Source organism: Drosophila suzukii, chromosome 3 (genome assembly GCF_043229965.1).
Source record: "Drosophila suzukii chromosome 3, CBGP_Dsuzu_IsoJpt1.0, whole genome shotgun sequence".
NCBI lineage: Eukaryota > Metazoa > Arthropoda > Insecta > Diptera > Drosophilidae > Drosophila > Drosophila suzukii.
In genome coordinates, this window is record NC_092082.1 from 84,183,745 (window position 1) to 84,204,786 (window position 21,042).

General features: G+C 43.5%; 8 protein-coding genes across 10 annotated transcripts; 1 reads left to right on the forward strand and 7 right to left on the reverse strand.

Moving 5' to 3' along the window:
- Nucleotides 1-55: 55 nt before the first annotated feature.
- LOC108007915 (uncharacterized) lies at nt 56-1,582 on the reverse strand. Its single transcript, XM_017071684.4, has 4 exons — nt 1,359-1,582; nt 807-1,297; nt 362-734; nt 56-301 (listed from the first exon to the last, which is right to left on the reverse strand). The coding sequence occupies exons 1-4, from the start codon at nt 1,546-1,548 to the stop codon at nt 108-110; spliced, it is 1,248 nt and encodes a 415-aa protein (XP_016927173.4). The 5' UTR covers nt 1,549-1,582; the 3' UTR covers nt 56-107.
- Nucleotides 1,583-1,854: 272 nt separating this feature from the next.
- Nucleotides 1,855-3,532, reverse strand: LOC108007917 (uncharacterized). The gene is made up of 4 exons (XM_036818355.3): nt 3,278-3,532; nt 2,736-3,220; nt 2,307-2,673; nt 1,855-2,242 (listed from the first exon to the last, which is right to left on the reverse strand). The coding sequence occupies exons 1-4, from the start codon at nt 3,483-3,485 to the stop codon at nt 2,058-2,060; spliced, it is 1,245 nt and encodes a 414-aa protein (XP_036674250.3). The 5' UTR covers nt 3,486-3,532; the 3' UTR covers nt 1,855-2,057.
- Nucleotides 3,533-4,117: 585 nt separating this feature from the next.
- Nucleotides 4,118-5,675, reverse strand: LOC108007906 (uncharacterized). Its single transcript, XM_017071675.4, has 4 exons — nt 5,425-5,675; nt 4,885-5,369; nt 4,452-4,818; nt 4,118-4,393 (listed from the first exon to the last, which is right to left on the reverse strand). Exons 1-4 carry the CDS (start codon nt 5,630-5,632, stop codon nt 4,209-4,211), a joined length of 1,245 nt encoding a protein of 414 aa, XP_016927164.4. The 5' UTR covers nt 5,633-5,675; the 3' UTR covers nt 4,118-4,208.
- A 596-nt stretch (nt 5,676-6,271) lies between these two features.
- Nucleotides 6,272-7,930, reverse strand: LOC108007932 (uncharacterized). Its single transcript, XM_036818356.3, has 4 exons — nt 7,687-7,930; nt 7,141-7,634; nt 6,707-7,073; nt 6,272-6,636 (listed from the first exon to the last, which is right to left on the reverse strand). The coding sequence occupies exons 1-4, from the start codon at nt 7,859-7,861 to the stop codon at nt 6,443-6,445; spliced, it is 1,230 nt and encodes a 409-aa protein (XP_036674251.3). The 5' UTR covers nt 7,862-7,930; the 3' UTR covers nt 6,272-6,442.
- Nucleotides 7,931-8,295: 365 nt separating this feature from the next.
- On the reverse strand, nt 8,296-9,893 carry LOC108007930 (CHK domain ov1). The gene is made up of 4 exons (XM_065865893.2): nt 9,645-9,893; nt 9,093-9,586; nt 8,663-9,029; nt 8,296-8,601 (listed from the first exon to the last, which is right to left on the reverse strand). The coding sequence occupies exons 1-4, from the start codon at nt 9,817-9,819 to the stop codon at nt 8,405-8,407; spliced, it is 1,233 nt and encodes a 410-aa protein (XP_065721965.2). The 5' UTR covers nt 9,820-9,893; the 3' UTR covers nt 8,296-8,404.
- A 241-nt stretch (nt 9,894-10,134) lies between these two features.
- Nucleotides 10,135-11,811, reverse strand: CHKov2 (CHK domain ov2). 2 transcript variants are annotated; one of them, XM_065865891.2, is made up of 5 exons: nt 11,571-11,811; nt 11,022-11,524; nt 10,789-10,963; nt 10,543-10,734; nt 10,135-10,478 (listed from the first exon to the last, which is right to left on the reverse strand). In XM_065865891.2, exons 1-5 carry the CDS (start codon nt 11,743-11,745, stop codon nt 10,288-10,290), a joined length of 1,236 nt encoding a protein of 411 aa, XP_065721963.1. In that variant the 5' UTR covers nt 11,746-11,811; the 3' UTR covers nt 10,135-10,287. The 2 variants fall into 2 exon arrangements, with proteins under 2 accessions (XP_065721963.1, XP_065721964.1); XM_065865892.2 differs by having other exon boundaries at nt 11,022-11,518; nt 11,571-11,810.
- A 221-nt stretch (nt 11,812-12,032) lies between these two features.
- LOC108007929 (zinc finger protein 420) lies at nt 12,033-15,604 on the reverse strand. Of its 2 annotated transcripts, none has more exons than XM_065865887.2 (6): nt 15,399-15,604; nt 14,823-15,325; nt 14,500-14,757; nt 13,512-14,361; nt 12,695-13,243; nt 12,033-12,622 (listed from the first exon to the last, which is right to left on the reverse strand). In XM_065865887.2, the coding sequence occupies exons 1-6, from the start codon at nt 15,516-15,518 to the stop codon at nt 12,089-12,091; spliced, it is 2,814 nt and encodes a 937-aa protein (XP_065721959.2). In that variant the 5' UTR covers nt 15,519-15,604; the 3' UTR covers nt 12,033-12,088. The 2 variants fall into 2 exon arrangements, with proteins under 2 accessions (XP_065721959.2, XP_070852998.1); XM_070996897.1 differs by having other exon boundaries at nt 14,823-15,344; nt 15,399-15,538.
- A 40-nt stretch (nt 15,605-15,644) lies between these two features.
- On the forward strand, nt 15,645-20,512 carry LOC108007937 (zinc finger protein 91). Its single transcript, XM_065865886.2, has 5 exons — nt 15,645-15,896; nt 15,950-16,260; nt 16,317-16,397; nt 16,460-17,981; nt 18,043-20,512. Exons 1-5 carry the CDS (start codon nt 15,768-15,770, stop codon nt 20,281-20,283), a joined length of 4,284 nt encoding a protein of 1,427 aa, XP_065721958.2. The 5' UTR covers nt 15,645-15,767; the 3' UTR covers nt 20,284-20,512.
- The last annotated feature ends 530 nt before the right edge of the window (nt 20,513-21,042 follow it).

Genomic DNA, 21,042 nt, shown 5'->3' on the forward strand with positions numbered 1-21,042 from the left:
ATGTTAGATAATATCATTATTTCTAATTTTTTTCCAATTATTAGGTTGTTTCAGAACATTACATGAAAACGTAATACTTCAATGCATCTGGTCTGCTACGAATTCAGTTAGAACTGAAAGGCCCCCCGATTGTTTAGCCATGTGAGAATGGCGCTAACATGCTTCTTGTATCGGGCATTGGAATACATTGCCATCTTGAGACCATCGCCATTATCCGATTCGGTGACGAAATCGGACAAATTGGCTTCGTCGGTTCGGTCGAGTAGCACAGGTGGGCAGAGCATCAGGGCAGTGTGATATCCTACAATTGAAAAGCAACCATTATTACTAACAGCTTTCCAGAGAGAGCTTTTCGCCTTACCAACTCGTCCATATTTTAACAGCTGAGTGTGGAGGAATCGCAACGAGGGGGTCTTGACTTCGGGGTACTTCAGCAATCGCAAGTGCTCGACCAGCTGATCGTGATAGTACTTGATAAAGTAATCGAACTGACTCAATTGTATTTCGAATTTCGTCGATCCCAGGAGGAAATACATCAGATCGTAAGCTACGCTGGTTACCCTGGGCAGCTGGAGGTCAACAAAATAGGTCTCGGCGGGTTCAGGAGATTCTCCCTCATACCTAAACATAATGTTGTTCGTCCAGCAATCACCGTGGTTGAGGGCATTAAAATCCTTCGGATCGGGCGTGTTCATCGCATACATTAGATCCACTATTTTTGGTTGAATCTTGTGCTGCAAAGTCAAAGAAATTAAAGAATTTTAATAAGAGATGATAGGTCAAACATTTATTGAGATATTTCTTACCACCGCCTCGCAATACTCTTCGTAGCCCTCGTAAAGGGGAAGGCACTTGAGGAAGTACTTTCCCAAAGTCTCGGCCACCTGTTCGATGTTATCCTTCATGCTATCGGTATAGGTAGGTTGCAAGTAGTGCTGGGTGTACGGACCCTTCAGATGAAGCCTGTTGGCCGAGGCCGCATGCCACTGGGCCATCTTCTTCAAAACACTCTTGGTGTGGGCCATGTCCAGACCCACCAGCCGATCGACGTTCTTGAACCCGAATGGTCGAAGGTCCTGCAATAGGACATACTCGTCAGGGGCATCGATTTCATAGGCCTTGGCCCCAAATTGGACTTCCAAGCCAGCGTCCTTGTACATCTTCTCCAGTTCGGGAATTACTTGCAGGAAAACTTCCCGTTCTACCACAAACATGTTGTTCTTTTTCAGGATTTCGCGGTACAACTCAAAGTCGTGTGGGGTCTTCAGCATATAGCTCACATTTTCGATTGTGAGATCTGATAATTAAATTTTCGATGTTATTTTACATAGTTTTCCTTGGCAATGACTCACACTAACCACTCAGTTCGACTTCGAAGTGGAGGCGTAGCATAATGGAGGAGTAATTTTCTCCAGGCTTGAGACCAGCCACCGGCTTGAAGCTCTTGATTCCTATATACTTATCGCCAAAATGTTCATTTGCCAATTTTTCAAATAGCTCGGCCTTCAGCCAGGAGGGCACTGGAACTGTTCCTGATTCCTCCGACATTGTTAATAAACTAAACTTTGTTTGCCGGCTGGTGGTGTTAGAATATGAGAGCACAAAGTTATATTCCCTTTATCTCTTTGTTCTATAATGTGTTCAAAAACAAAGGCCGATCGGAAAGCTCAAAAAGCTTGAGCCAAACAAAACAGAGAGTCCCGGCAAAAGAGAGCTCTCTAAACAACTTGATTCCGAGTGATACATACATATTCGTACATATGTGTAGACCAAAACAAATGCCGGAAAGTACTGCGTATATAAAAAGGCTTATTTGGACCTGACTGGTTTTCTTTATATGTATATAGAAAAAAATTCAAAAAATTAATAATCAGTTTAATGGAAGGTAAAGATATTATAGGCTAAATAATATTGCATACCAATTGTATTGAATTTAAATGTAAAGGACAAGTATATTAATTATTAACTATTAATGTTATGCCTATATAAGGTATGTAGTGCAATATTATGGATTAACGAATTCTTAAAGTATACATAAGTTGGAAAACTTAAAACTTTTATTCCATAGCCCCACGATGTTGGAGCCATGGCAATAGCACTTCCATATGTTTTTGAAATCTTGGGTTTACGTAGAGTGATTTTTTAAAGCCGGAGTCGTCATCACCAAGAACTTTTTCGACATCAGCACCTTCCACGGTATCCAGCAGAACATACGCCATAATAGTTCCGGCGCAGATGAATCCTGAAAAATTTACATATTTATGAGATCTGATCGCATTAGCTTATATCTGATCAGTGACCCTTACCCCATCCACTATATTTGTTGAGGGCATCATTAATACTCCTTAAAGTGGGCAGTTCTTTTGAGTAATTCAGTAGTTTTAGGTGCTTAACCAATTCCAAGTGGTAATACCAAATGAAGTAGTCAAATTTTGATGTTTTCACATCTAAACTTGTAGAAGACATTAAGAAGTAGTACAAATCCTGCGCCACAGATCCCCACTTGGGGATTTGAAGATCGACGAAATAGGTGTCCTGTATTTCGTTGTTCTCATTGTACTGGAACATAATGTTATTAGACCAACCATCGCCATGATTCAACACTTTGAGCTCATCAGGTTCGGGATTGTTTAGGCTGTCCACAATTTCCAATGTCTTGGCACAGGCGATTTGCTGCAGCGAATAATAAAAGATAAGAAACAGAGATATTGAAATCTTGAGATAAGTTTACACACCAAATCCTTTAGATAAGTCTCGTAATCTTTAAAAAGCTCGATGTTATCCATAAATACTTTCAAGCTACGAGTACAAAACGCATCCACGATTTCCTCGTTCTTTAAAAAACCCTTCGTGTATTTCTCCTCGTATGGTCCCTTCGTTTCCACTCTAACGGCAGATGCCGCATGCCACTGGGAGAATTTCTTTAGCACACTCTCTGTATGAGCCTGATCCATGCCTTCGAGACGATTTATGTTCCTAAAGCCACGTGGGCGAAGGTCCTCTAAAAGGACATAGTAATCAGTGGCTTCTATCTCGTAAGCCTCTGCTCCAAACTTCACCTCCAGACCCACATCGCGATAAAGTTGTTCCAGTTCGGGAACTACTTCCAAATACATTCCACGCTCCACATCAAAAATATCTGTCTTTTCTATCATTTTACGATACAGTTCAGACTGATGGGGAGTCTTTAGCATGAATGCCTTAGTTGTCTGGGATTTATCTAGTGGATTTATATATTAGGAAAGAATAAGAATCAATTGTAGATACAATTACAAACCTTCCTTCTCCACATCGAGCTCTATTCTAAGCATTATAGTGGCGTAGTTCTCGCCGGCAGCAACTCCTGCTTTAGCTCTCATGGACTTCGTCTCCCTATAATCCTTGACCTTCCTTTTAAGCAGATGCTCGAAGGCTTCCGGCTTAACCCAATCCGGAATGACGACCTCCCTTTGGCTAACATCTTCGTCCTTTGTTTGCGGTGACATTTTGAAAAGATCTCGATGACTTCAGGGCACTGACTGGAAGCTTTTAGTACTATGCGCATCTTTTAAATACTGACGAGGAAACTTGATTGCAATGTGAGCGATAAACCTTATCTCTCACCTAACAATCAGCAAACTGTTTTAAATTCTTGGGTGCAAAACTGACAAGGCAGCCTATTACAGCTATGCCAGGTGGATGCGTCTGGAATTATTAATACAATCCCCCCCACAGATTAGATTCTTTGAATTCTGGTCATATAAGTTAAGTAATACAAGATAATATATATTTATAAAAGCAAGGTAAGTATGTATTAGAATAAAAGTATATATTATAACAGTGTCAATTTGGTATAAAATATAGATAGGAATATTAATCACAAACGTAATCTTTCAAGTGATTTAATGCATCTATCTTATCTTTTAATTAAGCTGATAGCTGCATATACACATATATCCATGTTGATTAAGGAAAATAAAAAGTTATGTAATTCAAAGATAATATAAATTTAAGAGCAGGGTAGGTACCAGCCAAAAGTAATAAGTATAAACGTTATCTTTTAAGGAATTTAAAGAATGCTGTTTTAATTAGGATGATAGCTGCATATACATATAGTCATATTAATTGCCGAAACAAATATATTTCAGTTGTTTTTATTTTATTATAAAAGATTACATCTTTGAATAGGAAAATAAATTTGTATGGTATTTGAAGGCAACATTTTCAATCTACTCTAAGGCCCCTTGGTGTTGCAGCCATGGTAATAAGACTTCCATATGCCTGCGGTATCTGGGGTTAGTAAAAATTGATTTTGAAAAGCTGGAGTCTTCCGTTGATATGATTTTATCGAAGTCAGCTTCTTCTGTGGGATCTAGAAGCACGAATCCCATTACGCATGCCGAGCAGATGAAGGCTATAATATGGAGTTGTTTATAAAAATGTAAGCTTTTAATTAAGATACGACTACTTACCCCATCCACTATATTTGTTCAGAGCATCGCGAATACTCCTTAAGGTAGGAAATGTCTTTGAGTAGTTCAAAATTTTTAGATGCTTGACCAATTCCGAGTGGTAGAACCAAATGAAATAATCGAACTTCAATGTTTTAATGTCCAGGCTAGTTGACGAAATCAGAAAGTAATACAAGTCCTGAGCAACTGTTCCCCATTTGGGGATTTGCAGGTCAACGAAATAAGTATTTAATATCTCGTTCTTTTCGTTGTACTGGAACATAATGTTATTAGACCAGCCATCCCCGTGGTTCAGGGCATTGAATTCGTCTGGTTTTGGCACCCTCAGATCATTTACCACGTCATATAACTTTTCTGAGACGCTGTGCTGTTGAAAAGGATCGGATGATAAAAACAGATCTATACAAAGGTACTAATGTAAATGTTAACCTACCAAATCCTTAATGTAAGCCTCATGTCCTTTGATCTGATCGATATATTGTATCAAGTTTTTAGCACTGCGATTGCAAAAAGCATCCAAAATTTCATCCGATTTAAAAAGACCTTCTGTATACTTTTCGTTGTACGGTCCTTTGAGGTCGACGCGAACTGCAGAAGCCGCATGCCATTGGGCGAATTTCCTTAGAACATTTTCAGTATGAACCTGGTCTAATCCTTGGAGGCGATCAGAATTTTTGAATCCTCTAGGCCTGAGGTCCTCCAGCAGGACATAGTTTTCGTTGGTTTTTATTTCGTAGGCTTCTGCTCCAAACTTAACCTCCAAACCCACATTGCGATAAAGTTGTTCCAATTCAGGAACAACTTCTAGATACATTCCACGCTCCACATCAAAGATGTTTGTTTTATCAAGAAGTCTGCGAAAAGCCTCAGAATTGTGGGGTGTTTTCAACATGAATGCTTTGGTAACTTTCGACTTGTCTATAAAAATGATTTTTTTGGATAACTTATGTAACTTCCAGAAAAAAGAACTAACCTTTCGTCTCAACATCCAGTTCTACTCTGAGCATTATGGTGGCATAGTTCTCGCCAGCAGCGACTCCTGCTTTGGCTCTCAGAGCTTTAGTTTCTTTGTAATCCTTGACTTCATTTTTAAGTAGATCCTGAAATGCTTCCGGTTTCACCCAGTCCGGAATTTGGACTTCCCTCTGGGAAATCTCTTCGTCCTTCGTGTGCGGCGGCATTTTTGGAAGATCTACTGGACTTGAAATCACTTACTGAGAACTTGCGTTACGGGTATCTTCATTTAAATGCGGTTGATTTAGATCTGGGGTGGGAGAGATAAACATTATCTCGATCCCCACAGACACTTTTAAGTGCTCCTTAACTCCTATGTGCAGTATGACAATGCACTTATTCACACCTTTGAACTCGGTTTTGTATTGTATACCATATTAGTTTGGCTAAACCCTTCCACAAAACAGATATCGCAGCTTTTTAGAAAATAATAAAAGCCACTTGTTGAACGCTATTATAAATTGTTTTTTTTTGTGAGTAAACAAAATATAGAGACAACTAATAAAGATACGCTTTGGGCCTTTATTTTCGGATTTGTTTTGCTACCTTTTTCGCTTGCTACCTTATGTGGAATACGTTTTATGACACTCATTCTACTTATCTACGCATTTCAGAGGTAAGCTTTTTGTATAAAAGCTGCAAGTTGGCTTTTGGTCGTCTTTCGTTTTGTTTTGCTATGGTTATTTGTTTATGCCCATATAAGGCATATTCTTCTACCTATCTACGATCTTGTTTAACGACTCAGGTTGCTTACCCCTATGTCGTTATCATATCAGCTTTCTCTATAAAAATACACTTTATCACGGTGACTTTTGCTAAATGATTGAATTTCGTTTATTGTTCAAAGTTTTACGTTCATTAGTACTCGTTGCCATTATCGAACATAAATGGAGATAAGACTATCATGGGGTTGCACTTTATTCCTAATCAGTTTAGATTGTTCATTGTAAAAATTGGAATTTATTTAGTTCAGTGTTCTATATATCCAAAGAGCCACGATTTAGTAGCCAGGGCATAATCGCTTGAATGTGTTTGCGGTACCGAGGACTGTTGTAAAGCTGCATCTGGAAGTCCACTCCCGCTTCAGTATCGCCCATAAAGTTCTCAAAGCTAGCAGAGTCCGTGGGGTCCAGAAGAACGGCGGCCATGACACCAGTGACTACGGAGTAGCCTAGTGGATATGATAGGAATTTCACAATTTTAATGGTATGTTGTAGCATTGAAACCCCGTAACTACTTACCGAAAAATCCGTATTTGAAAAGCGCCAAATGAATGTCTCTTAGGCTGGGAATGGGTTTTGAGTATTTCAGAATCTTAAGGTGCTCAACCAGGTACTCATGGTAAACCTTAATATAGTAATCGAATTTTGTGAGCTTATCTTCCAACTTTGTAGACGAGAGCAAGAAGTATAGGAGGTCCTGGGCCACAGTTCCGTATTTAGGAATTTGATAATCGACCATATACACCTCCTTAATTTTTCCAAATGCATCATACTGGAACATAATATTATTCGACCAGGAATCCCCGTGGTTCAGTACATTAAATTCTGTGGGGTCCACCTTGGCAAACTCGAAAAGCTTATCGACGAAAACAGGCTGCAGGGCTTTCTAGTAAACCAGGAACAAATAAAAGAATAACGATATCTATTGGGCATTTCAAGTATTTACTACTTACCACTTTGTCTATAAAGATTTCGTAACCTTCGTAGGTAACACAGCTTTTTACAAAATTCGCGCCCATTCCTTTCATCATTTCAGTTATCATCGGACGGGTGTCTTCTTTGAAAAAGCCCTGCACAAGGACATCAGGATAAGGTCCTTTGGTGGCCACTCGCACGGCAGATGCAGCATGCCATTGGGCTAACTTTAGGAGCACTCTCTCTGTGTGAGTTTGATCGAGTCCTTCCAGTCGGTTGGCATTCTTAAATCCCTTTATTCCTAGATCCTCCAACGCCACATAGTCAGTCTTGGCATTCTTAAGATCGTAGCTCTTGGCGCCAAAAGTGATATCCACTCCCACTTCCTTATAAAGAGCAGCCATCTCAGGAACAACCTCATTGTACATTGAGCGCTCGATGTCAAAGATGTTCGTTCGCTTCATCATCTCCTGGTACACCTCCAGTTGGTGGGGCAATTTTACCATGTATGAAACCGGTTTCGTTTTGCCATCTGGGGGGTGGATATTAGCCATTTTTCTCGGACTTTAACCCCACTGACTTACCCTGTAGCTCAACATCGATGTTAACTCGGAGCATAATAGTGGCATAGTTTTCACCTGCCGCAGATCCTATGTCCGCCTTGAAGGTCTTGACTTTTGAGTAGCCCTCCACATTCGCCTTGAGTACATCTTCGAACAATTCTGCAGTTATCCAATCGGGAATTTTACTGGTCGCCATTATAGATAGTCGTTATTTGCTTTTCTATAACACGTATACGCCTAGTTGTGACGGAATAAGTGGACTGAGGCCAGTCAGGGAGGATCAGTAGTTTTATATCTGTTGGCAAGCTTTTATAATTGAGTTCGTAAAACAAGCGGGCTTTTTCTCTGTTTTCCGAGCAAGCTTTTCTAATTCCACTTTAACTGATTCTGTTTTTTATTTCGCGACTTGATCAAATTTTTATTGTATTGGGCCTTTTTCAAGATCCATCATAAGGTGAAAAAGGAAGTAAATTGCCCAAACATTAATTACTCTTTATTTAATTAATTAGTTAATAATTTGTTTTTATCGAAAGTTATTTTTCACAACAAATTATTATGGCCATTCATGTAATAAGGATTAGTTGATTTCCCCATATCATTTCAATAAGTGTGGAAACCTAACTATGGAAGGCAGTTATATGTGATTTGTTTTATTTTATTTAGTTTAATACTCTCAAGCGGAATGATTTAGAGAAAGCGAGTTTTAGCATCTTATCACAATATGAGAAGAGGCAATTTCCTAATCAACATCCAGAGCACCGCGATTAAGCAGCCAGGGTAGGATAACCTGAATGTGTTTTCGGTAGCGGGGATTATTGTACATTTGCATCTGGAAGTCCGCTCCTTCGGCTGAGTCGCCAATAAAGTTCTCAAAACTGGCGCTTTCTGTTGGATCAACAAGAACAGCTGCCATTACCCCTGTGGCCACGGAGTAGGCTAGGAAATGGTATTTTAATGTTATTATTAGCTCTTGACAGCAAATCTAGGATATACATACCGAAAAGACCATATCTAAATAACACCTTGTGAATGTCTCGCAGGCTGGGCAGTGGCTTGGAATATTTCAGTATTCTTAGGTGCTCCACCAGATTATCATGGTACACCTTAACATAGTAATCGAATTTGCTTAACTTGTCTTCCAGCTTGGTGGAAGAAATCAGGAAGTAGAGCAGATCCTGGGCAACAGATCCGTACTTCGAGACCTGATAGTCCACCATATAGACCTCCTTGATTTTTCCAAAATCATCGTACTGGAACATAATGTTATTTGACCAGGAATCACCGTGGTTCAAAACATTAAAATCGTTAGGATCGACTTCCCCCAACTTGAACATTTCATCTATTACCACTGGCTTTAGAGCTTTCTAAATGGGTTTGGATAAGTACATCTATATAACAAATGTATTTTGAAGTTGCAATCAACTTACCACTTTGTCTAAGTACGCCTCGTTACCTTCGTACGTGGCACAGCATTTGAGGAATATCTGTCCCATGCCATTCATCATTTCATTCATCAACGGCTTGTTTTCTTCCTTGAAGAATCCCTTCAGAACAATTTCCGGGTACTGGCCCTTGGTAGCCACTCTCACGGCGGTCGCAGCATGCCACTGGGCCAACTTTCGGAGAACTCTTTCCGTGTGGGCTTGATCGAGTCCCTCGAGACGATTAGCGTTTTTGAAACCTTTTATGCACAGATCCTCCAGAGCTATGTATTCGCTTTTGGCATTCTTAAGATCGTAGCTCTTGGCTCCAAAAGTTACCTCCACTCCCGCTGCCTTGTAAAGTGCCTCCATCTCGGGAACAACCTCATTGTACATGGTGCGCTCGATTTCGAAGATATTGGTGTGCTTCATCATTTCCTTGTACACCTCCAGCTGATGTGGCAGCTTTACCATGTAAGACACCTGGTTTATTGTACCATCTGAAGGGCAGATTTTCGCAATCAATAAAGCTCCCCGCGAACTATCTCCCCAAAATACCTTGCAGCTCTACTTCGATGTTTACTCGAAGCATTATGGTGGCGTAGTTGTCACCCGCAGCGGAACCACTTTCCGCCTTAAAATTCCTGACTTTTGAGTACCCCTCCACAGTGGATTTGAGAACATCCTCAAAAAGATCTGCATTGACCCAATCGGGTATTTTACTAGCAGCCATTGTAGATAATCGGAATAATTATTATTAAAGTGCACTGAACACGTATACGCCTCGTTTGACAGTGTTGCGAAAACTGAGAATTAGATATTATTATATCAGTGAGGAGCTTTTGGGAGGTTTCTCTCGATCTTCTCTCAAAAGCTCTGCTAATAGCATTCCAAATATTTTGGTAGCGGAAGCGTTTGTCTTTTGTTTACTTCGCAATGAGCCATTTTTGTAGTAACCCCCCAAATTAAGCCTCATTGCCCCATTATCATATGGGCAACATGTTTTACAAGCAATTATTTAAATTTTTATAATGATAATACGCATTAATAAAATTACAAAATATATTTTGTACAAATTACTAATATTAAACAATGTTTATTTAGCCCTTTATTATTTACATTTTTCAAAATTGTGATTAACTGATTATTTATTATAATACTTTTATTACTTGTTAAGAACGTGTTTATCATTGCATTCTCTTTATCTTATATAACCCCGGTTAATAAGCCAAGGTAAAATGACTTTTATCTGATCCACGTAAGCCGGCAGAAGAAACATCTTACGCTTGAATGCTATCGCCTCCTCCGAGTTTCCCATAACATTGCCTATATTTGAATCGACATCGGGCGGGAGCAGCACTATAGGCAGCATTCGCTGAGCGCATATAAACGCTGAAATTACAAACGTCTTGCATTTAGAATCAAACTGACAAAAGCTTCGGATAGAGGTTCTTACCCCAGAGACTGTATCTGTACAGATGGGTGTGAAATTGAGCTAGTGTGGGAGCATTCCGATTGTAGTTGAGAAGACTTAGATGCTCGACAAGCTGCTGGTGATAATACTCTATGAAGTGATCAAACTTATCCAGCTTTATCGAAAATTTGGGAGACGTCATCAGCATGCAAAATAGATCTTGGGCGGGTGTGCCTAAATATGAATATCGTTAAAAAAGTTATTACTTTTTGACAATCATTCGGTTACCAAATTTAGGCAGTTGAAAATCGACAAAGCAAACATCCTCCACCTCAGAGTCATCCTTATATTTGAACATAAAATTGTTGCACCAAAAATCGCCATGGTTTAGCACACTCAACTCCATAGGATCGTTTTTCCCGAACTCTATATTTAAATCCGTCAAATGTGATGTGTAGTCGCTCTGAAATGTAATATATAATATTATAATAATCTGTATCTAATATGTTTAGGAAACTCACTATTAAGACCAGCTGTCCCGGTTCCAGATTATATTTCTGCATGCACTCCAAGAAAGGCATACAGAAGTTAATGTTAAATTCATCCAGCAGTTTCTGGTGCTCGGCCGTGAAGTAACTCTCGCGAATATCCTTCTCGTACTCCCCCAGTTCAACGACTCTTTTCGCAGAGGCCGCATGCCACTGGGCCAACTTCTTGAGTGCTGCCTCCACTTCAAATTGTTCCAAGCCCTGAGTTCTGTCGGCATTCCTGTATCCCTTTTTTCGCAGATCCTCCAACAGAATGTAATCGATTTTTACCGAATTCCCTGGAAACTTCAAATGCACAGGCTTGAATTTCGGTGAGATTGCAGTGTTTTTGGCATACAGGTCTTCCAGCTCTGGGATCAGATGATCGTACATGTCTAGTTCGGCATCGAACATATCCTTAAAATCGTTTTCCTCACCTTCCGGAACCAAGGGAATCTTCAGTATGTAGCTGATATCTTCGGTGCTATCATCTGAATCTTATCGTAAGTTATTTAACAAGACGATCTCGGCATTCCTACTCACCGTTCAGCTGCATTTCAATTTGTATTCGTAGCACGATCGTCAAATAATTCTCCCCTTTACTAATCGCCGATGTTGGAACGAATTTTAGTATAGCCTTGAAGTTTTTATTATTCTGTTCTAACAAGCCATGGAATAGCTCTTTGTTAACCCACTTCGGAGTTGCTTGGTCTGTCATTATATTAACTTTGTTTAGATGCGCTAACGTCTGATACCGATGCCTTCCAAGTTCCAATTGGACCACAAAATGTTTCTCCGAATAAAAGCTTTTTATATTTCTCTCTTAAAGGTCTGACGTCATTCTTTATTTTACACACGCTCAACTTTTAAGAGAGGATATTGCACTTAAAAGACAATTTGAAATACTTATCACCAAAGTAGGATGATTTTTTAAAATTTTCGTGCCTAATACATATATATGTTATGATCTTGCATCAGACTCATAAATTAACGGAACCTATGGAATCATTTTAAATTAAGCTTTATTGAGTCCATTATCAATTAGCCTTAAAATAATTACTTTATGACTTGGCATTGTGAATAAAGACGTGCCTCCTTAATTTGTCCGGTCGTGCAAAGTCCTTGGCGCAAAAGGTGCACTGGTAGGGTCTTTCACCGGTGTGTTTCCGGCGGTGAACCTTCAGCTCGTAGTGGACCGTAAAGCGCATGTCACAGAGATCGCACTTGAAGGGCTTCTCTCCCATGTGGCGCCGCATATGAATGTTCAGTTTGTTGGGCGTCAGCGACTCCAGGCCGCAGAGCGAGCAGAGATACTTTTTTCCCGGATTCTTTTTGGCCACATGCATGTCCCGGATGTGCTTCTCCAGGCTGGGCTGCACGACAAAGGAGCGCCAGCAATGGGGACACTGGTAGCGGAAGCGCCGCTTCCTCCTCAGCGAAGGCTGCTGCTCTGGAACGGTGGGCTGCTTGGGATGTTGGGTGGCTAGGTGCTGGGTCAGGTTCTCCTCCCACATGAACTTATAGCCACACCGCGAGCAGACGAACTTCTTCTCCGTGTTCATACACTGGGTGCGAAGGTGTTGATCCAGCATGTGCTGAAAGTAGATAAAATTAAACGAATTTATAAATCATTTTAATAAATTGTAAAATAAGAATTGCAATCTTACCTTATCCACAGTCTTAAAAATGCAATGCTCGCAGGAATGTGGTAGTTTGTCGAAGCTGTGTAGCGAATACTGGTGCTCACTCATTTCCCGACGTCGCCGGAAGTTCAGATCACAAAGGTCACAGGTGTACGATCTGCCAGTGCTTTCCTCATCACTGTCATCCGTATCCTCCAGCAGGAGCTCAAAACCTGTTGCAGTGCTAATCATGTAGGCCGATGGCTGATCGCTGTGGCCCTGCATCGATATGTGCCTGCGCAAATCCGCCACGCTGATGAACTGGATGTCACACATTTTGCACTGGATGCTCTTCGGTCCGGCCGGTTTTGACGCATCCGCCAGCAGGGTTTCAGCCAGAGGAAGATCCTGACCAGTGAACCCATGCCTTTGCAAGTGCTTGTACAACAGGGCAGGGCGGTAGAAGGTGCGAGTGCACCAGCGGCAGGGGATGAGCTGCATGCTGCTATCTCGGTGCATCATCAGTTTGTGCTTCGTAACTGCACTCTTGTCCTGGAAGCTCCGGGAGCATTGGTCGCATGGGTAGGTCTCTTGCTGAAATGGATAAAATAAAATTAAAACGTTTTCTGTTTTGATTTTAAAATTTTACGTATCCCCTTAATAAAATTATCAAGTAAATAAAAAGATAAATTTGTGGTCTTTTAGTGCTACAGATTTTGTGGAAATCTAATTTAATTTATATTGACTGGTGTAAAAACGGTAAACATAAACAATGAACAAAGAAAATTAAAATGATTAAATGCTAATAGGTCCTTTGGGAACGACAACTTCTAATTATCCTTTGATATGTACAGCTCCTCACCTTGCTCTTGTGCTCGACGAGATGGGCGCGGAGATTCCGGCGCCAAAAGAATCGCTGGGGGCACTTGTCGCACATGAAGCGCTTCAGAGTGTTTTGGCATAGCTGGCTGGTGTGGTGCTCCAGCAGCTGTGCACTGAGAAACCGCGAGTCGCAGCGCTGGCAGACATGTGGCGCGTCCAGCCAGGTGTGCTCATTGCGGTGGTGCTGATGCAACAGGTACTTGCGCGGCCACCTAGCCTCCGGAGAGTCGCACAGCTCGCAGGAATAGCTTCGCCGAATGACAACATCCGATTCGCCATCGCCGTCACTGTCCGTATCCGAGCTGTCCAGGGTCATCTCGTAGCGCGCTTGATTTGTGATGGAGTAGTAGCGACCATATACGCCCATCCTGAGATCCCGAAAGATCCGCCGCTTCAAACCCTCCGCAGTGGACTCCACGGCAGTCTTGAAAAATCCTTCCGCAATGCGCTCAATAGGCTCGCCATGAGCCTCGAAGCCGAAATCAGTGGGATGTGCCTGCAGGTGATCCCTCAGCTCCCGCAGTTTGGTGAACCGGCGTAAGCAGATCATGCATTTGATTTCCTTGGCGCCATTCGGCTCGCAGCGGTGGTAGTCAAAGCCATCGACTCTTCGGTTGATCCTTGAAGGCTTAGGGGGTGATGCAACTGCCGAGGCCGATGTGGAGGCCAGTGGCTGATCGTCCTCGGAATCAGACTGCTTGTCGGACTGTTTGTCAGAGTGCTCCTTGTGCTTGTGCTTGATCAAACTGACAATGTACTTGTAGGACTTGCTGCACTGATCGCACTTGTAGTAGTTGTCCCCGCTGCTGTTGCCATCCTCATCCGACAGTCTGGACAAAAGATTAATTAAATCGTTAAGTAAGGTCTACCAAACATGCGGGCAAAAAGTAAATGACACACATATTAAGCAAAACAAAGGATTTCCGGCTAGGATCAACCCGCATAATGAGTAATTACAATAATCTTACTCCACTGCCTTGATGATACTGTGCACCAGGGTGTCGTTGTTGGTTCTGCTGCGATGAGTGGAGGTTCCAGAGGTGGAGGCTGGACTAGATGGACTGGCATCCTCGGGCAATGTCGATGGCCTTCCGGGTAACTTTCGCCTGGACGTCTTGGAGGGCAGGAGACTGGCTCCATGCTCGCTGTGCTTGTGCTTCACCAGCGCCATCACGTACTTGTAGGTCTTGTCGCACTGGTCGCACTTGTAGTAGTCGTCTTCATAGCTAAAGTAAGGAAACATAAAGTAAGCACTTTAACGATCAACTCCAAATAGGACTATCTAGCTTACTCTTCCCCGTTCTTTCCGAGAACGCCATGATCTCTCTGCTTGTGGCGATACAGATTGGTGACATATCTGAAGGCCTTGTTGCACAGCTCACAGACATTCTGCTTCGCCGGCTCAGAGGCGCAGAGCGAGGAGGTAATCTTGCGCTGGCGCAGGGGTACATCGTCCTGGTCGTCATCCGAATCGCTGAAGTGCACGATGCTCCGCTTGACGAAGCGCGTGCGCACGAGAGGATCAGCCTTGACCACTTGATGCGTGGCATCCAGTTCCTCGGTCTTGATGGTCACGCCCTCTATTTCGAACAGGTGGATCGGTGTCTCGCGGAGGCACTCCAAGGCCTCGGTGCCCTTTACTTCATCGTCTCCGTCCACAGAGTCCCCTAGTTTCTGCACCCACAGCTCGTGCGTTTGGCGCGCCTGCAGCACAAAGTCGTAGGCGCTCTCCAGCTTGTCAGCGCACCCACTACACAGCCACTGTGGGAACTTCTCCGACTGTGCCATGGCCACCTTTTGGGATCGTTTAAGGCTAATTAATATCAATGCGGGCGGCAATTGGATGACAAAAGGACAATTGACCCACCTCGATGCGCGTTAGCTCGACCAGCAGCTGCCCGAAGGTCTTCTCCGCGTACTTCTCCACGGGCGTCTCAATCCAGTATCGACCGTCGTCGCCGCCACATATTCTGCAAGTCCGCGTCATCTTTTAACACATTTATTTAAGTTTTTGCTAAAGATTTTAACAGCAAAAAGTTTCTGATTTGTCAACTGAAAATAACAGCTGATTGGTAAGTGTTGAAAAAGGCGCGTTTTTAGTGGAACTCAGCTGTTTGCAAGCCACGGTCATACTAAAAAGGCTCTTGTTGCATTTCCTTGATTTTTGCAAATTATTATTTGTTATTTAATAAAACTATGATGTGTAAAGTGAGTTTTTTGCCGGTAATATAGAAAAATGCTTCCCCCGGACATTTGTCGCACCTGTGCGCTGCAAAACGGCCAGTTGCTGCCCTTGTCCACCTGCCTGGACAGAGACGCCTCCAAAAGTTACTATGATGTGCTCCATGAACTCACGCAAATGGATGTAAGTGGCTATAACCAGATGATAATGAATTACTAACCTTATCCCATCTCCAGAGCCAGCTGGAGAGCTCGGATGATAATCTACCGCAGCATCTGTGCACCGATTGCTGGACGAGATTGGAGAATGCCCACGCCTTCGTGGAGCAGGCCAAAAGGGTCAATGGAGAGCTGCTGGCTCGCTTTAGGGAATGTCTGGATGAAATGCCCATCGACATTCCCGAAGAGCAGAACATAAAGACCGAGGTGGACCTCGACGACGAGGGCAACAAGTGCGAGGTGGATGTGGACTCGGCGGCTATGGACATCAAATGGCAGCCGGAAAGTGCCAGCGAGGAGGACTTCCTGGACGCAGCGGAAAGTGATGAGTAGGTGCATTTCACTTTTGTAATCTAAACTCGAATAATATTGTATTTCCCCATAGAGATGAGGTGGACAAGAAGACCTATCATCTGCGACGAAGTTCTCGAAAAATGAAGCTGGCAGTGGAAAGCGAAGAAGAGGAGTATGTCAAGATTGTATCATTTTTAGTTTTAATGGCAAGACTAAAGTCATTTTCTCATTCAGTGTTAAACCATCTGAACCCGAACCGACGCCCGTCAAGCGGCGGCGAGGACGACCGCCCGGTCCAGGTAGGAGCCAGTCCATGACCACCGATGGACGCCACGCCTGTGATGTCTGTGGGAAGACTTTCTCCTGGTACCGTGACATGCAGCGCCATGCCAGGATCCACTTCGAGCAGGCTTCGTTCGTGTGCGATACCTGTGGCAAGGGATTCCTGCGGAAGGACAAGTACATGTTCCATCTTCGATGTCACAATAAGCGCGAGGCCAAGTGGAAGGCTCTCCAGTCGGGAAAAGAATGGCGATTCGCTGAGCGTCTATACAGTTCCGGCAGGTTAAAGAAAATCGAATGCAAATTGTGTGGATTGAGTTGCCAGCGAATGGAGGAACTTCGACTTCACATCAAGACTCATGTGGACGTGGAGAGCTTAGCCAATTTGAGAAAGGATAACGATGTGGTTAGGGAGCACTTTCCCGGCTTTCCGTGCGACCTGGACGCTATTAAGCGGCAGATCTGCGCTGATATAGCCGAAGGGCACTCAGAGAAATTTGCCTGTATTGTGAATTTCCACGGTTATGAGTTGGGACTCGGTGATTCCGATGAAGAATGTGAAAACAAAGAGTCCAAATATCATTGCTTTGTGTGCAATTTGTTCTTCACTCGCAAACATCGCATGATGAAGCACACACTGGAGGAGCACTCTGAATCCGTTTCATCGCTTCCTTGGCAGCGTTGCAGTTCCTGCAAGGTTGGTTTCCTGTGCCTAACACTTTACAACGAACACTTAAGCACCCAATGCCACAGCAAATTAAAGCGCTATCGCTGCCGTAAATGTCCCGGAAAGTTTATGTGGCCGGAAAACCTGCAAAACCACGCGTGCTCCCATCGCCTCGAGGACAAGACTGTACCCAAGAAGATAATGTGCTCCTTGTGCGATGCTGCGCTACCCAGTTTGGCGCAACTTCGCGGTCACCTAATAACTCACCAACACGATTTAAATGGCATTAGTCCGGAATTTAATTCCTCCTTCTTTAGCTCTTTTTATCCTGATGGATTGGACTGCACTACCTCGGATCTGGCTGCTCGTATAGCTGAGGATTTCGAGGTCCAGGACTTTGATCGCTACTACAACATCTGCACTGAAAGTGGACAAGAGCTGGATCTTTTTGATTCCGAAACAGAGCAGAGCGAAGAGGAGACCAAGACATACACCTGTCTTCTATGCGGAGAGGTTGCGAGTACACTCACGACTCTGATGCAGCACCAGAAGACCGTGCATGCCGATGGAATTAGTGATCTTCCCTGTCCCTGCGAGAATTGTGAAGCTCGATTCGTCAGCAAAGCCCTTCTGCAACAGCATCGAAGGCACCGTTGCGCCAAGAAACACTCACGATTTCACTGCCAGAGTTGCAGTATCCGATTCGTGTGGCAGTCAAACTATGAGAAACATCTGAAGACTCACCATAGCAAAAATGAAGATGACGAGCATGGGGCCACCAAGTTGCAGTGTGACGAATGCGAAAAGGTAAGGGCCATCTTTTACCACTAATTATAATCTTCTTAAACGTCTTATTTTTAATTTTCAGGTATTCATCTGGCACAAAGATCTCAACCGTCATAAGCGACTGCATCAACCTCAATCTGCTGCCCAGTTTGACTGTCCACATTGCCACCGCAGGTTCCATCGCAAGGATGGCCTAAAATCCCACCTTAAAGTGCATGCGGGAGAACCAGTTCAAATTAAGGAGCACCGTCCCATCCCCAACGTTGTGCAAGGACTGGCGCTCTCTCGGCTTAGTCGTCCCCATGGTTGCAAGCAGATTCAGTGCATGATCTGCCTCTCACGTCACTCAAAGATCAGTGATCTGAGGACTCACATGAGATCTCATCAATATGGATTAAGTTTTTCCGAAGATAGAGATATTCCTAGTGCCTCGAGGGCTTTTTACCCAGAATTGGAAACTGTCTTAGAAAGAAACGAGCTTGCCGAACGGACTATGGCTGATGTGCAGAAAGAATTCGAAATGGATCGATTTATTTCTATCACAAACGAGGCTGGCCTAGAACTGAATCTCGATAGCAGCGAAACTGATACTGAGTCTGAGCAAGAGGAGCTTCAACCAGCACAAAGCTATGCCTGTAATCTATGTAACGCAGTTGTGAGAAGAAAGTATCAGTTGTATGCCCACCAGCTTGCGGAGCACAAGTGGGAGGACGCCTTTCTTGTATGCTCCCTTTGCCAAGCTAGATTTGTTAACGAATCTTTGTTAGATCGCCACTCCAGAACCCTCTGTCACAATGCGCAGAAGTTATTTCAGTGCCGCAAGTGCCCGCTTCGTTTCCGCTGGAAAGAGAACCTTAAGCTCCACATAAACCTTTTCCATCAGCATGTCGAAATTCCAATCCAGGATGATGCTTCTCAAGTCGATGGTGATCTGAAGTGCGAAAAGTGCCCGCGCAGCTTTAAGATGCAGAAGGATCTCACGCGTCATACATTAATGCACGGCCAGGAATCAACAATCTTCCGGTGCCGTTGGTGTGCACGTCGCTTCTATCGCAGGGCCAATCTCCTACAGCACATCGCGCGTCATGGGATAAGTGTAAGCCAGTTGCCTTATGCAGAGGCAATTCTGGATGCCTACGTGAATCCTGGAGGTCGGAAAATCGTGGAGTGCCGCGTGTGCAGTGTGAGCTTTCCTACCATCTCGGCCCTGCGTTTGCATCTGGAAACCATGCCTGCAGGTAGTCACCACGACTTTTCCTCACTTCAGAACTACTCGATTACCAATCAGATGGGTTACGAGATGGATTTGGATGACTCGGAGACTGATGATGATGTAGCTAGGACACATTCTAAGCCACCTGGTGCCCCTGATTTCTACACATGCGGTATGTGCCAACTGAGGTGTTCGCGGAAATTCGAACTCTATCAACACCAGCAGGCCATGCACCGGACAGAGAAGATCCCCGACGGGTGCAACAGGTGCATCTTCAGAAGCGTCTGCCCCGAAATAATTTCTCACCATAAAAAGACGCAGTGTGAGAACCGGGAAAAGCAGTTCACATGCGCACGCTGTGGCTACAAGTTCATGTGGGAATCTAACCTATTGCGTCATATGGAGTTGCACCATGAAAAGGTTGAGGATCAAGAGCTTGATGAATCTAAGGAGGCGTCTGGTGATGAACCAAAAGCCGAGAACCAGGTATTCCAGTGTGGTCTTTGTACAAGGAAGTACAATCGCAAGGATCGACTTACAGCGCACTTGAAGAAGTTCCATGGACCAGAAGGAAAGGATTCTAACAAAGTAAAGGTCTCGAATAGACCCACATCTCCTAAGGAACCAAAACGGTTTCTGTGTGCCTTTTGTGGCAAGGCGGTCAGCTCCTCCTCCAACCTGATCATCCACATGCGTCGCCATACCGGGGAGAAGCCTTTCAAATGCGATTATTGCACAATGGCCTTCCCCCGATCCTCTGACCTTCAGTGCCATCGTCGGACGCACACCGGCGAACGTCCACATGTGTGCACCGTATGCCAGAAGGGATTTGCCCGCTCCTACAAACTGCAGCAGCACATGCGAATCCACAGTGGAGAGCGGCCCTACAAGTGCACCTATTGCGAGAAGAGCTTCACGCAGTCCAACGACCTGACTCTCCACATCCGCCGGCACACAGGCGAGCGGCCATACCAGTGCGGAGTCTGCGGGGAGCGTTTTATCCAGGGAACCGCCCTGAAGAACCATCGCATGCAACAGAGCCACTTCGAGGAGGGACAGGAATCGGGGGAGCCTACGAGACGCACGGTTTTGGAGCAGTTTACTGTATAAGATAAAGAATAAAGGGAATCCTTTCATTGTTAAGTTGAGTTTAATTCAATGGATTCCTTTTTAAGGTACCATTTTTTTTAAATGTAAGGTATTAATAAGTATAATTTTAAACGTCTAGAGATTTTTAACAATTTTATACATTCCGTTCATTATGTATGTCCTCAAAGACCTAAACCTATTTTAATAACAATAAAATACTCATAAAAACAGAGAATATTAATTTTTAAAAGCCATATTTATACCCGTTACTCGTAGAGTAAAAGGGTATACTAGATTCGTCGGAAAGTATGTAACAGGCAGAAGGAAGCGTTTCCGACCCCATAAAGTATATATATTCTTGATCAGGATCACTAGCCGAGTCGATCTAGCCATGTCCGTCTGTCCGTCTGTCCGTCTGTCCGTCTGTCCGTCTGTCCGTCTGTCCGGATGAACGCTGAGATCTCGGAAACTATGGGAGCTAGGCTATTGAGATTTGGCGTGCAGATTCCTGAGCTTCCTACGCAGCGCAAGTTTGTTTCAGTAGACTGCCACGCCCACTCTTACGCCCACAAACCGCCCAAAACTGTGGCTCCTACAGTTTTGATGCTAGATAGAAAATTTTAACTGAAATGTAATGTTCTCATCAATACCTATCGATTGACCCAAAAAAAAATTTGCCACGCCCACTTTAACGCCCACAAACCGCAAAACCCTGTGACGCCCACAATTTTCATGCTAGATAAAAAATGTTAACTGAAATGTATTGGTCTCGTCAATACC